We start from the raw sequence: 15,826 nt of genomic DNA on the forward strand, positions 1-15,826 counted from the left end.
GGGCAAGCCTGGAGGACAGGAAGGTCCCCGAACAGTGAGGGATGTGGGATATTTAAAGTACCTCTGGGAGGGCTAGGCAAGTGGGGTCAAGCTTCCAATGCATATGCTATCTTCTCCTCAAAACCATTTAGTGAAGTTGGGGTCAGCTCCTCTTTCTGGTGGATGAGAAGAGTGAGGCACAGAGAAACAAGGGAACTTAGGGGAAGTCCCACAGGTTGTTAAGAGCAGGAGTTGAGATTCCAAACGCAAGCATCTGCCTCTCTCTCCCTTAGAGCTGGTGCTTTTGACTTGCGACCTCTCTTTGGCTTTTAAAAAGTTGAAACTGTTCATGGAAAAGCCAGCCTCAGCCCAGATGCTTCTAGGACTCTGGAAACAGAGGGCTGGGAGCTCCTGCAGGCCAGGAGTTCAGGCAGCCCAGATAGTTCCCAAGCAAAACTTTAGCACATTTACTTAATGCCTATTTCAGAGTCAGAAAAACAGGGCATTCCCTTTAAAAGAAAGTACCAGAGATTTTCATCAATTCTTTCTACAGGGCAGAGTCATTTGCATGTTTATGAAACCCTCCTAGTATGGCTGTATCATGCCTGGCTTCCACATGCCAGGCCCTGGGCTTGCTTCTGGTAGTTCAGGAACCTGAGGAAGCTCCTAGAAGTAATGGGCAAAGAGAAGAGTTTCAACACTGTGTGCTAAGTGCCGTGAAAATAGAGGAATGATAAGGAGTGGAGCACAGAGGGAGGGGTGAGACCAGAAAGTCTCCCTGAGCCCCCAGAGCCTGAAGCTAAGCTGGGACGTCAGGGGAGGACAAGGCTCCTTCAGGAGGCTGCAGAGTTCAGTAGAGCCAGACCAGGGGGAGGTAGACCAGAGTACGGGCTGAGGCTGGCATCTGGTGTTGTGTCTGTCAGGCTAAGGAGCTTGGATTTCTTTCTTTCTTTCTTTTTTTTTTTTTTTGAGCTATTAAGCATGGAGACGGTATGGCCAGACTGGTTAATAAATTCACAAAAACCAAGGTGGCAAATGGAGCAGCATGCTTCCTCACGTATCTAAACCTGTTGGGGGCAAGTGAGGCAATTTAGGCACAAACTGAATTGTAGGGAGCTGTGCGATGGGAGCTGAAGCAAACGAAAATATGGAGAACAGACCAGTGTCTCAGTGACAAGGAGGCTTGACAAATGCAAAGGCCTCAGGGAGAAAAAGCGCTTTTTCTCCAAGGGCACCACGGTGCATGTTCTCTACTACGTTGTAGACTCAAGTTTTGGAGAAGGACCCTGCATTCGGATATGCTTTTTCATGAAATCTAACCCACATTGGCTTCTGGAAGCAGTGTTTAGGTGGGGTATGGCAGTTGCAAGATAGTTCTACCAGTTGTGACACTTATATCCAGAAGAGGGGTTCCTTTCCTCAGGTGGTAGCCAGTTTCATATGAATGGGGGTTACAGGAACCTGGCAGAAGAAAGAAGGTATACTTACACTTACAGGTTGACTTTTTGGCACATCATAAACACCTTCCTTCTTTTGGCTGGTGGGAACCTGTGGAAAAACCAAATTCGACACAGTCAAAACACTTTGCTATTTCACTTTCAAAGAGCAAAGCAACCCTACTTCAACTCGAGGCTGGCTGAGTGTGGAGGAGAACGGCCCCCGAGGCCTGAGGGTCCCAAATCAAAGGCAGGCCAGGCCCCTTCCCTGGGGACAGCTGGATGAGGGAGGAGTGTGTGAATCGCTTCATTAATGTTTGCAGGGGGTCTCTGCCACTGGGATCCTCACAGAATCACAGAACAGGAGGCTGCAGAGACGTCTCCTCAGGGGTCATGCGGTGGATAAAAATCATCCTCGTTTCACCAAAGACAGAAATGGGACCCAGAAAGGTGCTCTGACTTGTGCAAAGTGATTAAAATTAGTTTGTGGCTGAGCTTAAGCTGCTTGGTGCACAGACTGAGATCCAGGTTATTTAAAATATAGCAAATATCAAGGTCTCAGCATCAAGAATGGCTTCTGCTGGGATCACAGACAGGCCATGTGATATTCACCAAAAGTTTTTTTCCAAGAAAAGGGGTCATCAATGGCATGAAAAGCATAAGACAAGAATCCGGGAAATCTCAATTGTTTTTTAATATGTATCTGTATTTTCTTCCCTCCCTCTCTCCTCTGACTCATCCATCTGGTCTTACTGGGCCACTTGGTAACTGTTACCACCCTGTGCAGGTCACTTAGCTCCTCTGAGCTTCACCATTAGAAAATGGGTGCTATTGGCTCTGCTTCTCGTTTGGGTTATTGTGGGGATCAAAGGAGAAAAGAGATGATAAATAAAAACTATTAGGACCTATAATACTGTAAAGTGTTAGAATGATGGCTTCTTTTACCACTGATACATTATATGAGTTAAGTATAAGAACGTATTCTGTAACACTAACAGCAGTAGACATGTTGAATACTTTTCTAATGAGTCAATCAAGGGCTTTACACTGAAACACTCTGGCTTGAAAGCAATCTCTTGTGCTTCCCAACACCCAGCACAGGACAGCTCACACCACCATCGGACGCCTCAGCCTGTAGTGACTTTACAATCGTCTGCTAATCTGTGTTCCTTTTCATCAGACTGGGAGCTCCTCAAGAGCAGACACGGTGCCTGCAGCTCAGAAGGCATTTGGTAAATGTCTTCTGGGTAAATGCAGCATCAGAAATGTGGGCAACACTGAAGAAACAGAAAAAAGTGTCTTTTAGGCTTGGACCAGCCAACTCCACCACATGAAGAAGGAGGAATTTCAGCTCATTCCTCGAGTCCCCTTTGCTGTTTCCACTCTCATCAGCTTAACTTCAAATCCTTATAATAATCCTAAGAACTCGGTATTAGAATCTTCACTTTACATAGTAGAAAGTGAGGCTCAGAGATGTTAGGGAAACTCTTCCAAAGCTTCCAAGCTAGTTAAGTGATGAGATTCGAACCCAGCTCTTTCTGGCTACCAGATATGGCACGAACTCACATTGACAGGGTGCTTTCTGTCTGCCAGGCACTGTTCTGAATGTTTGTGTTTACATGTATTCTCATGTAATCCTTGGGACCAGGCAGTTGGGTAAGGATGACGACTGTGTTGCAGAGGAGGAAAAGGAAGCGGGCGGGCGGGGGGGTCCTGCCAGTGAGCAGGGCTGCCAGAGTTGGAGTCCTGGCACTTGGCCTTTTACCTACGACACTATACAGACAGCCCCCACTGTCCCCATAGCTGTTCTCACTGCTTCTTTTTCTTGGACATTCTCCACTCTCAGAAGGTTGTGCATATTCTTGCAGAAAAGAGGACTGTGAGGGAGCATGGAGATGCAGAAAATGCACTTTCTGAGCTGCTCTTGCACACCTCAGCTCTCAGGTAGCCAATGAAGAAGGTAATTTCTTTGCTCCTGGTAACCAGCCTCCATCTAAAAGAAATCCTCTAAGAATGCCTACCGAGCCCTTGTTAACAAGGGCCAATAAATTACCAACCCACACTTGTATTTTTACTAGCTCACCCTTTCCTGCGCAAAATGAACAGCATTTCTGTTCCCCGTAATTCACGGCTCACTATGGGCACTTAGCAAGTTGAACCGCGGCTGACTCTCAATTATCCCTACAAATGGAGGAGAAGCGGCAGGATGGATAAACCCAAACTGTGCATAATTGAAAAAGCTTTGCTGCTTGGCTCTCCCATGGGTGAGATATCAATCTGCCTGTTTGTCCTTTAAGATTTATGTCGGCTGGGAAGTCTTCTCGGGAGCCTTGCCTGGCTCTCTACCTGGTTGGAGCCTTCCTCTATACCCTCTGTAACCTCTGGTACAGCCTTCCACTAAAAAATCAAAGTGGCCAAGAACCTATTATGCATCGTGCTCTGTGTTTTGCCCGGGACAATGATGGCGAACAAGCTGGACATGGCCCCCGATGGGATGGAGCTCCTTGTCTTATTGGAGGGATGTGGGAAAGAAATCGGGCTACTCACATGAGCATAAAATGTGCTTTATCTTATGTGGGACCTGTCAAACCACACTGCAGCTGTAAGCTAGGGCAGGGCAGATATTTCACTAGTCTGTTTCCCCATCGGTAAATACGGGTTACGCAGGCAACGTTTAAGCATCAAACATATACCATGTGTGTGCTAAGGGCTGAACACTGGCAGAAGTGCCTCAGGGATGAAGACCAGAGAGAGCCCAGTCCGGGTTCTCCTCGCTACCTGGCTGGTCCTTCTGCCTGTAGACCATTTCATAACATGACATTGCAGAGCAAGTGAGAACAGTTCTCCACCAAAAGGAAGCAGGGGATCTGGTTCCTGATCCCAGCTCTGCCACAGGCTGTGGGACCTCAGTATCCCTTTGTCCTCTGAACCTCAGTCTTCTTACCTAGCTGTCTAGCTTGAATGCCTAGGAGGCATTCAAGGGGGTGCCTAGAAACTCCTGGAGGGTCGGAACCACACCGCGGTCTAGCCCATCTCCACGTGCCCGGCACACGCTAGGTGCACCATCCATAACTGCGTTTTGAATGAAGGAGTTAACAGATGTGGAATTACTGTCAAAGCTATACGTTAACCACTGTATGTACAGAAGACGTTTTCAGCTCAGCAACATCCTGAGTGTTAGAGAGGCAGTTTAAGGGTTGAGTGACATAGGAGCAGAGACTTATCATTTTAAAATAACAATACGTGACACATCATAGGTGATTAAAAATGATTTTTGAACCAAGGAACGTGAACAATGCCTGCGTGGAAGGCTGCGGTCTTGCTGGCGCAGGAAGCTTGTTAACGTGCTGCAGAATACCGGTTGAGAAGCTGAGGATCTGGCCTTGGGCCCAGCCCTTGAATTGGAGGACTTGATTTCCTCATGGTTTTAAAATGATAGTCATCATAGCTATTCTTATCCTCCTGAGTTATTGCAAGGGTCAACGTTAAGTGAGGCGTAAAAACCCTTGTACCGCAAGGTTCTGTGTTGTTTTAAAAAAGATGACAGATAACTTTTTCTGGTGCACGCAAAAAGAAAGACAATTATTATTATTAATCCAGTTTGGAAAATGAGACTACTGATCCTCAAAGAGAGGTTACATTTACTCAAGAGTCTCTCCCTCCCTTACGCGGGAGTTATAAATAGCAAAGTCAGGCGAGGTTGCAACTTTCCGCTAGGCTCTCTGACAGGAGGAGGCGAGCAAGTCATGTTCTACTTCACTTAATACATCATCGTAAGACATCTTGAACAGCGTCGGATACTGATGACATTCTTAGGAAGTAAAGGGAACCAACATTTACACAGCACCTACTATGTACCAAGCGCTTTACACCTTCGCATCACTTCTAGAAGCAGATGACGTAGCATCCCTCATTTTATAGCCCAGGAGATTGAGATACAAAAGTTATGTACTTTGCCAAAGGCCACAAAACAGCTCGAGGATTAGGCCCCAGGCGCCTGGTCTGTCCCAGTGATAAGGTCTGCCTGCCTCGTTCCACAAAATGGAACGGATGAAAATCTGAGACCACCCTGGGCCAAGCTGAAGAATAAGAAACACTGCAATCTACTCAGGAGGAAGAGCTATGGAACACTCACTCCTAGGCTCTTAAAACACAGAGAGGAGCCTGGATCCTAATCACAGCTCCTTAAAAGCCCAGCCTTATCTTCAGGCCCAAGAGCTTATCTCTCCTTAAGCAAATTGAGGCTCAGCTGACCGGCAAAGCAAGAGAGGAGAACAGAGGGTGATAAAATATTCATTTCCTTAAATGGTACCTTCCTGCTAATGATGGACAGACGGGAAGATCCGAAGGTCAGAACTGTTAAAAACAAGTGTGATTTTTAGATTGTGACTTGATACCTACACAGAATCTAATCATGAAACTCTGCATCAGGATATTCTGAGCTGAAAAGAACCTTGGGATTTATTTATTTACTGTGGTCGGAGAGACCTGGCTGTGAGTGAGGGGGCCACATCTTATAGCTCTGTGACCTTGGGCAAGACACCTCGTCTGTGTGAGCCCCACTGTTCTGTCTGTAAGGTGGGAATGACGGCTCAAGCCACACAGTCTTGTTGTGAGGGATAAGATATTGCATGTAGACCCCATTCACAGAGCCGGCCCACAGTCAGCACTCGATAAATGTTAAGTAGCTACAGATCACACGTGCATGCACCCACGCGTGCGTGCATACACGCGCGTGCGCACACACACACCACTTCTAAGAGTCTCGTTTGCCCCGTAAAGCAAGCCCAACATGGTTCTCTAAAGAGTCACTGACCTGTGATGAGGCATGAGTCACAAAAAGCAGCAAAGGGCCCGCCGAGACTCTTCAGTCTTAGCTGCTCATTTTACAGATGAGTACACTGAGGCTCGGAGACAGAAAGGAACTCAACAAGCCGGATGAATGGCTGAGTTGGTACCTGGACTAAGATCCTGAATCCACACACTGTGTGACCCAGGATAGAGTCTCTTCTGTACATCCTTCACACGATCTTGCTTCATTCTCATGCCAAGTGTGAGTTACGGAGAAATTACTCCCCTACCTTACCACTGGGAAAAGGGAATCTCAGAGAGGGCAAGTATCTTGCCCACTACCACTCAGCCAAAGTTAGGTGGTGATGCAGCCAGAACCAGAGCCCAGTTCTCTGCCAGCCTAGACCAATTCTTCCTGCACACAGGATGTCCCACACTCCCAGCACTACCCCCACAGGGCACAGTGGGAGCCCTGCCGACTACCGCTCAGTCGGAATTCAGAAAGCTTGTGCTGAAAAGCCTAATTTTGTCTTGAAAAGTGTTTTTTCTTCAGAGCATGACTGGTTAATGGCTCCTTTGGCCCCATATCGGCCCCCCCATACCACAAGATCGTTGTAATTTAAAATCTGAACACCGAGAACAAATATGCAAGTTCTCTGTGTAAAGACTGGAAACTTTGTGAGCGATGATTTTAAACAAAACTTCAGAGCACAACCTCCCACTTGCATCCAATCCAGACAGGTCCAGTGGATAGAAATACTTTGATTATTACTCCATGGGACTGGCTTAAGCCCACTTGTTGGTAGAGCTGATGTGATACTTTGGTCATTCAGAATTCTGTGCATTAGACAGAAATTGAAAATCTGTTTTACTTTTATTATACAAGTAATGCATGCCCAAGGCAGAAAAGCAGACCGCACAACTGAGTAAATTAAGAAAATTAAAATCACTTATTAAATAAATTTTTTCCTTCTTCCATAATGTTTATATTTCAAATTCAGGCTAAAATTCTAATTAGTGAAAAATTGGATGTTGTCATATCTGTTTGATGTGTTGCTATGGTGCAATTTCTCAAGCTCTTTGATGGAAAAGCATGGGGGAGGATGTGCGAGTTTTGCCTTCACTCACAATGGGTCTGATCTCAGCTCTAAATAGCTATACAGCCCCCTGGAAGCTACTCAACGTCTCTGAGTCTCAGTTTCCCCTTGTAAAAGCAGGATTAAATACCTACTTCATAGCATGTTTGTCAGAATTACATGAATCACAAAGTGTGTGCAGTGCTCTTCCCATGAGCAGACATTTAAGAATATTAATTTACCTTCCCTTTAGGAGGGTGAAGGCTTGAGCTGTACTTTCTTCTATTCAGTTAATATTCCCAGTGCTGTTTTGCAACAGCGTTTTGAATTTGTCCTTGATTTTCAGGAGTGAAGTTGGCTTTTTAAAGAAATTTGATAAGCACCTTCTTTGGAGAAATAAAGGACCCTTCTGGATTACTTTATCCCCGTGGAATGTTTGATTCTTGAGTCCATTGAAAATAGTTAAGATCCATTAACAATTAAAACACCGCACTCAACGGGCGATTGAACATTTCTACAACAAGGCGTGGAAACTACTGGTCAATCGGTAAAAGCCAATTCAGAGGAAGGTATTTGACCAAGCCTGGATGACCTAGAGCGTGGGGAGACCCTGTGAGGTGCGTGCCCCAGGTTCTGTGGACCTGTCCGCGCAACGGAAGGAGGCAATGGTGCAATGGAAAGAGAGAGAAGCGATTTTATACCTGATAAATGTTTTCTTCCGTTTCGGGATCACGGATTGGCTCGTGTCCAGCCTCAAACACAATGTACTATTATGGTGCGGCCAGAGAGGAAAGATCAGAGGGGAAGAGAGAGAGGGAAAAAAAGGCATTTGGAATTTAGGATACAAATCACAGTGAGCATTAAAGAAAACAGTTGCAGCAGAAAACACCTTCAAGAGACAAGGGGATCACTGAAACACTGCACGTGCCTTGCACACTCCTGCCTTTTCTAATGAAGACGGTGAGGGTCTGAGGGCTGTGAGAGTGTGGGACCCCGCGTATCTTTCTGGAGATGTGGCCTCTTCATGCGATGGCATTTGCTCTCAGTAATGTGTGCATGTGCCACGCTGCTGAGGGCAAATGACATCTCCCGGGAACATCTAGTGGCCCAGCTTGGTAATCCGGGTAACAGCGATTGCCCCCCTTTGCTTCCCTCAAGCCCAATGTCCTCACTTGGCCCGGAAGTGCTTACAAACCACAAACCTCCTCATCCCATAGATATCACCTGATTTTACATTCTGAGTCTTAAATATTGAAAATCAGTTGCCTTTTTTTTTTTTCCTGTGCATGTTTCAGACTCTAAAGGACCGGGCCATTTCAAACAGGGCAATATTCTTCATTCTCTGTGAGTCAGTTAGCCAGGAGCCAAGCTCATATTCTAGACAAATCCTCGCCCTCAGCATTCTAGAGGGAGGGCATGCTGTTAGGCACATCTTTGGCTTTTGTTAAAAGCCACATAGGCTAGATACTTCTACTTCAAGTTATTCATATTATATTACTCATTTTATCCATATTACTTTATTTTTGTCACAGCTGTACCAGCTTTCTGTGTGGAAATAGGCACTGAACAACAATGCATGTATCACACACACACACACACACACACACACACACACACACCCAGGTGTGTCCGGTTAGAAACAGAAGTTTTAGGTTTTATGTCCAACAAGTTCATGTTTTTGGCTTTCTCTCCTTGGGAATAAGCGTGAGTGGGTTTGGGGTTGGTGGTGGGAGGCCCCCTCTTCCCTCCTCCTCTCTGCATCTGTTTGTACAGAGCACATACTTGGATCCAAGAGAATTCATCTTTCTGGCCCCACCTGGGCTGCGACCCTGCAGAGGGTTCAGGGAAATCTATAGGCTAAGACGTCTCTAGGGTCTCCTTCACCCTCCTCCCAACAGTGCCCACGGCACGAGCTGGCTCATCAGAGGGGCCAGAGACTTGCTCCCACAGCCTTCCCAAAACTTACAAACTGCCCTGCTTGTACTCCAAAGTTGCCAAAACTCAGTCCCCAGCCTCGGTTCCTCACTCAGAGAAGCCTCCTCATGAACTTGGAATATTCAAGAGACTCCTGAAAACATCCAGCTCTGGGATCACATATTTATAGACTGTGGAGGGGCCGAGGCAGGGGCAAGAAGGGAGAAGCGCATCTCCAGATCTCATGTAACGGATGTCAGCCAAACATCTGTTTTTCATGGAAACGCAGCCCTCACCCTGGGAACTAATCTTCGTCCCTCTCCAGGCTCTGCAGCCAGGGGCTCTTCAGGGGCTCTGACAAAGTGTCTATAGCAAGGGCCTCGCCATTCCTGACCCTAAAAACCCCGATGGCTTCCAGAAATTACCTGGTATACAGGATCTTCAACATCCTCTTCCAAAATTGTCTACAGCAGAGCGAGAGAAGGGAGGTTGAGAAGCAGAGGATATAAATAAAGGGAGAGGTATGAGACTGTATTCAGAAATTACAGGACAGTGAAGAAACCAGCTCTGGAGAGGAGAGGCTGCTGGGTCATTTCAGGTATCAAAAAACCCACAAAGGAAAAATAAGCCACCTTGTAGCCACCCCCACCCCCACCCTTAACAACAGCAAAAGCAATTGTGTCTCTTCTGTTCTCCTCCCCTGGAAATCTTCTTTGGAATTTAAAATTTCACTTTCTCTAGCATGTCCAGGATTTCAGAGAATAAAAGATCATCTCTAACTGTGAGCTTGCTTTCGGTGCCTGTAATTTACACGGGAACCTTTCATCTTTATTTCTACTTGGCAGCAGGAGGACAAGCCCTGACTGTCAGTTTTTGCCTCTGTTGATTTTGTGTCCCAATCTTCTCTGGCCCTCAGAGAAATTCACAGCTATACCTGATACACAGCTTGTTCGCACTGCTTATCTTTTTGGGCCTTTTTTTCCAACTCTTCTCTTTGCTTCAATTCATAAATAAGCTGAAAGAGATCTCTCAAGTCCAGAATAACAGGTTCAGCCTGGAGTAAAAGGGGGCAGAAAGTGCATTAGTAGGGGAACCATCCTAAGCCAGAGCAGCCTGTTTCTGCTTTTTGCCAGCTACAACCCACAGCCCTTCCTGTTCCTATGAAACTGAAAGCATTCCATCTTTAATTAATTCTACCTTGTTTATATTGGTTTAGCAAACTGCATCGAGGCTAAAGTTCATTTCTTCAACTAATTATATTTGCAAATCCATAATAATCGTAAGCATAAAAGGCACTGCTTTTATTTATTAGTAATTTTGAATACAATAAAATTAGGGCAGGCCTTATGCAAAACAGCTATTTGTTTTCTCTTATTTTCTTTTTAAATGAAGCTATGAACACAAGGAAACTTGTTGGTATAGTGGTGCCTCCACCCAGCTTAATCAGAAAGGAAAATAATTAGTCATTATGAAATACACATTAGAAAAAACAAGAAGAAGACCGGATGGGCCTGAGCCCCCCGTTTCCTTGCTCTGAGGCTATTTATGCTCTGGAGATGGGCGCCTGAGCATCAGCATGGTCTCGTCCTACATCAGAGGCGGGCTTCAAAGACCGACAGCGTGACCGGACGCACTGTCCCCTAAAGCTACTAGGAGAGGCGCCCTCCTCGGATGGGGATACTCACCGCCTGGGCTGTTTTTATGGCAACAAATCTGTGATTCCCTTCCTTCCCACAAACGTATCCAAAGGCCCGGTGATCTGTGATGTCCTTTGCAATGTAGGAAATTTCGTGAACAGCATGATGATGCTGAAGGGCCTAGTGGAGACAAAAGGAAGAGCATATTTCACGGGACTTTCCCTTCGAGCTGTTGATCAATAGGAGATGTGTTTCAGCTATGTGTGAACAGGCCCGAAGGGCTTTGGAAAAAGCTGTTGGGTCCAGATGGAAGGAAAAAGAGCCGCGCCTGCCCTTGAGAGATGGGGGCTTCCCTCCAGGGTCTTAGTGCTGTGACCGGAGAGAAAAACAGGACTGCTCATATCCTGAAGGCGAATCTGTGGCAGTGGCTTCCCTCAGCTTGCCAGGGCCAGTCAGGATAATTCAGTGGGGCAGGCTCCTGTTGTAGCTCGCTTCAGGACACGGCCCAGGCAAAGCTGTGGTGTGATATTTGATACACTCCCACACCCAGGGCCTCTGCATGCTGTGCTGGAAGAGTAGCACACTGTACGGATAACTGGGGTGCCGTTCAAAGTCACAGAACTGTAAACATGTATGGGTGCCACCCTCTCTTGACAGATGGTGACAGGGTCTTAAGGAACGAACACCTTTTTTCTATCTTATCCAGAGTCACCATCTGGGCTAGAGGTGGACTCCCTTAGTTCTGAGACTTTTCATGGGCTAGTTGCTCTGTGTGCAATGCCCATTCTTTTACCCATTTGCCTGAATCCTAGTCCCTTTTCAAAGGACATTTGAGGGGTGCCCGGGTGGCTCAGTGGGTTGAGCAGCTGTCTTTGGCTCAAGTCGGGATCCCAGGGTCCTGGGATCGAGCCCTCCTCGGGCTCCCTGCTCAGTGGGGGTCTGCTTCTCCCTCTCCCTCTGCTCACCTCTTTCTCTCTCTCTCAAAGAAATAAAATCTTTAAAAAAAGACACCTGAATAGCACCACCTCTGCGAAACCTCCCCTGAACAAGGCTTGCTTTCCCTCCCCCTGCAGAAATAATTTCATAGAACTTCAGTCTCTACTGATATCCAAGTTCCTAATTGATTCCTCACACACAGCCCCCTGCGCTCTTGCTTTCAAAGACCTTCCTTCTCTGACAGATTTGCCTGATTCCTGGTCAGCCTTCCCCACCAGGCTCCATCTTCCTCAACTCTGTCACCCTAGAACCTTGCGCTGTGCTTGACCCACAGTTGCTGAACTCAAGAGTAAATTGGGATAGTTGACCAAAAACCTTTTGAAACTGATCTTCTTTTCTTTATCACCTAAGTCTCAACAAATGCTCGCCATCTTGTTGGCGATCATCATCTTTATGACCATTTTCCTGTATTAAACCTACTTACAGCAACCCTCAGTAAACAGTACTCTGCGTAAAGGCTTACATAGGCAGCTGGGCACTAAATGATGTGCTTCAAGTCCTTATATAAGGGGCCTTTTTATTATAGTAAGTATTAAGGGGCTTGAATTCTAGCCACCGTGTGAGCACAAGGCACTCACTGCACCTCTCTGGACCTAGTCTTCTATCCAATGAGAAGTTTGTAACAGATCAATGGCTCCTAACCCAAATCCCAGGATCTCCTTGGGTCATTAAAGGTAATAAAAAGAAGTCCTAAGCAATTTTCAACATTTCAAAAAGCGAAACAGAAATTTATAACTATCCTTAATTGAGACAACACATTTCATTGTGCATGCAAATGAAAATGCCAAGTTTAGAACTGTATCAGGTTACTGTTGTACTCCTTAGTTTATCTTTGAGAAGCTTCTCTTTAGCATTTAGTTTGGGTTTGAATAATTCAAATGGGAAAGTGAATGACTGTAAATACATTTTTTTGGTGGACAAAACTCTTTGCCACTAATGAGTCCATGGAGGGAGGGAGACATGTAACACAAAGGGGACTTAGTTATGAAAGTGGTGGGACTCACAGGAGTAGATGTTCTGGAGCGTCTTGTTCCGTCACCCCAGATCCTTTAGCCATGAGGACCTCGAACCACACAGCCAGCCTCTCAGGTCAGTGGGCACGTGGCTCTCGTGATAGCCAGCACCTTAGTTCTGGACCCCTGGCCCTGACCTTCCAAAATGCCCATTCCTAGACTGCTGCCATCCTTCTAGGCTTCTAACCTCACAAATCATTTCTGCCCTAGAATTTGCTGCTGCACCTTAACCTCTCTGACTACTCTTGGGACCCTCTCTTCAGGTTCATCATGCCTTGTCACGTTGCCCACTGCCCACTGGACATCATGCTTGGAGGGTGGTGTCCCCGCCTGGTCACCCGCACCCCTAATCGGCCTTAAGGCAACTGTATAATTCTCACGAATCCCGACCCAAATAAAGTTGGTGAGGAAGGAAATGTTTGTTAGTAAAAGACTCAGAACCCATTTATTCTTGTTTTATTAAGAGGACATACTTAGCTGGTGGAGGAAAGCTGCTCAAAGGGTGGTGGCTTCTTCATGGTGTTAATGATGTAAAACTGATGAGATTTATATTCACGCAACACGGGGGTATTGATTGATAGGCTTTTGTGAACTAGAGTGGTATGCAGTAGGGGAAAGTGCGAGACAAAGACATCCTCCTTCTCCCCCCTTTCCAGAAAGTATTTCTCTCTCTGCATAATGTGGACAATGTTATCCGTGTCTCCTATTAAATCAAAGTTTGACGACAGCAGCTTATTGATTGCCAAGTGGAATATTGCTCTAAAATTAAACTGTGATTAGAAGTCTTCCTCGCGGAATGAGATTTGGAGATGATTGTGCAAGGGTAAAATATCACCTACTATGCAAGACAGCAGATGGAGATGCTTTAATTTATCTGGGAATCCTCATTAAGTGTTTTAGAATCAAAACATTTGCCTAATATTGCCTTGCCAAGTGTAGCTCTGTGCGTACCTGAAGTGCCTAAAGATATCTGTAACATTATCTTTTCCCATAGGTAATTTTATGACATGCTGAAAAGGATTCCTGTGAAAGTGGCTCATTTATTTGGAAACGAAGAATCATTGAGGGGCTATGTCTCTACTTTCTCCAACCTCAACTGTGCAGACATAATACAGATACACCAGAATCCCAATAACCCCTACGGTCGTATTACTGCATTTATCTTGGCAACTCAGAGAATCTTGCAAATACTTGTTCACTGAGGCTCAAAACTGCTCCACGTTTTCAAGTAGATTTTATCAGCCCCATCAAAGCCAGAGGAACCTTAAGCATCGTATTGTTCAACTGTGTTTATGAAAATACTGAGGGTCAGAGAGTTCTGGAGGGACCAGCCCTAAATGCAGGCCTCACTTTCCCTATAAAGGATGACAAAGCAAGATGATGTAGGATCGGTGCCTCCATGCCTTAGATTCCTGCCTCCCTAGTCCAGCAACATAGCCATGACCCCTGAGGGGCTGGGATGAGGACGGGGAGAGCTGGCCAGGAGCCAGAGCCGAAGCTGTTCTGGCTTCCGGGAGGTATCGGAGGTCAGAGAGAGGTCATAATCAGAAGGTTTGGGGTAAAGGCCAGTTTGCTATAAGGATCTCAAAGAAAAAGGTCAAGACAGCATGCTCTGGGGGTGAACGCTTGGGAGTTTGTGGGTTTCTGTGGTGTCTGCTGAGAAGTCAGGATGGAAAGGTGTGGTGAGGCCCTTCATCATGGGAAATGAAGATGACTTCGTCCCAGGAGTGTTTCTGCAGGGACTTCCTGGGGCAGCATAAGTTGTTCTGGAAGGGGGAAAGAATAACTGGGCCAGAAGGGGAGGGAGAGGGGAGAGGAAGGGCAGAGTCTGGTCATCCTTCTTCCATGCTTCCTTTGGAAAACAGGTTTTTTTGTTTGTTTATTTGTTTTAGAAAAACAGTCTAGATATTAAAGTACTGCCAAAAATCAAAGCAGGTATTTGGTTTTGGAAACAGTCTTCAACAACACCCTATTTGTCTGCCACGGCCTATTCCGTCTCTCCCATTCTGAACCTTCCTCGTTATACTGGGCATGAAAGTTGTTACTGAAGAATTCCGAAGACAGACTGCAGATCAGCCTCCTCAGTCCCGTCTGACCTTCCTCCCACCATTGAACTTCAGGTGACCCAGGCTGCGAACAGTCTGAAGAGCCCATCACTGCCCCTCTGGATTCTGTACTTCCCCCACCTCTGTGCCACTATTCACAATGTTTTCTCTGCCAATTGCCCTCTTCATCCCCTCGCCCATGCTTTCGTGACTCCGCGTAACTAAATCATACATATGCTTGAAGGCTAGCTCCAACAGCATGCTCATCCGAGGAAACTTCCCTGACTCCCCATTTCCCTTTGTGATAATTTTCGTCCCAGATCTCACTGCACTGTATTTATTCTTCTATCTAGGATGCCTCACGTGTCTTCGTCTTGTTTTACATTTACGCCTTCATCCAGTTATTCATACCATGTGTACTTACTGAGTAGCTGGTTGGGTGCCCGGTCTCATGCTCAGCACTACATCCACCCAGATATTATAACATAGGTCCTTCCTCTAGAACCTTGCAATCTCATAAGAACAGGCAGGCAAAGAAACCAACAAGCACAATATATAATAAGAAGAGCTTATGTTAAAGGTGTGCAGGGATGGGAAAGGGGCATCAGGGAAGACTTGACAAAGGAGCTGGCCTTGAACTGAATCTCGAAGGTGAAGGGGAAGTCTCCAGAAAATCAGGGAAAGGTCATTCTAGACAGAAAGAACTAAGACACAAAGGCCTCTAGGGCCTGAGAACAGGACATCTGGAGAACGTATCTCTGCACCTGTTTTCTCTCTCCTTTGGGGATGTTACCTTCTTGAGAGAAAGATCCACGTCTGATTCCCTAGGCTGAGCTAGGAATCCCAGCTCCTAATACTGTTCCTTTTGAACAGTAAGTGCTAAATAAAGTTTGATGAGTGAAAGAAGGAAGGAAGGAAGAACCAAGCTGTTTGCCGGCA

The 15,826-nt window shown here is 46.1% G+C and overlaps 1 protein-coding gene across 4 annotated transcripts in view; it reads right to left on the reverse strand.

The window, feature by feature from the left end:
* Positions 1-15,826, reverse strand: part of DAB1 (DAB adaptor protein 1) — a 1,151,191-nt gene that overhangs the window by 64,299 nt on the left and 1,071,066 nt on the right. For 2 of the 4 annotated variants that reach the window (XM_027568671.1, XM_027568672.2), the window contains exons 9-13: positions 10,882-11,013; positions 10,131-10,250; positions 9,622-9,660; positions 7,984-8,049; positions 1,468-1,527 (exon numbers count right to left, since the gene is read on the reverse strand). In XM_027568671.1, coding sequence (XP_027424472.1) covers positions 1,468-1,527; positions 7,984-8,049; positions 9,622-9,660; positions 10,131-10,250; positions 10,882-11,013 — 417 coding nt within the window. Of the gene's footprint in view, positions 1-532; positions 646-1,467; positions 1,528-7,983; positions 8,050-9,621; positions 9,661-10,130; positions 10,251-10,881; positions 11,014-15,826 lie in introns of those variants that run through there. The other 2 variants (XM_027568674.2, XM_027568673.2) reach the window with 2 other exon arrangements.

The sequence above is a fragment of the Zalophus californianus genome, chromosome 4 (genome assembly GCF_009762305.2).
Source record: "Zalophus californianus isolate mZalCal1 chromosome 4, mZalCal1.pri.v2, whole genome shotgun sequence".
Taxonomy (NCBI): domain Eukaryota; kingdom Metazoa; phylum Chordata; class Mammalia; order Carnivora; family Otariidae; genus Zalophus; species Zalophus californianus.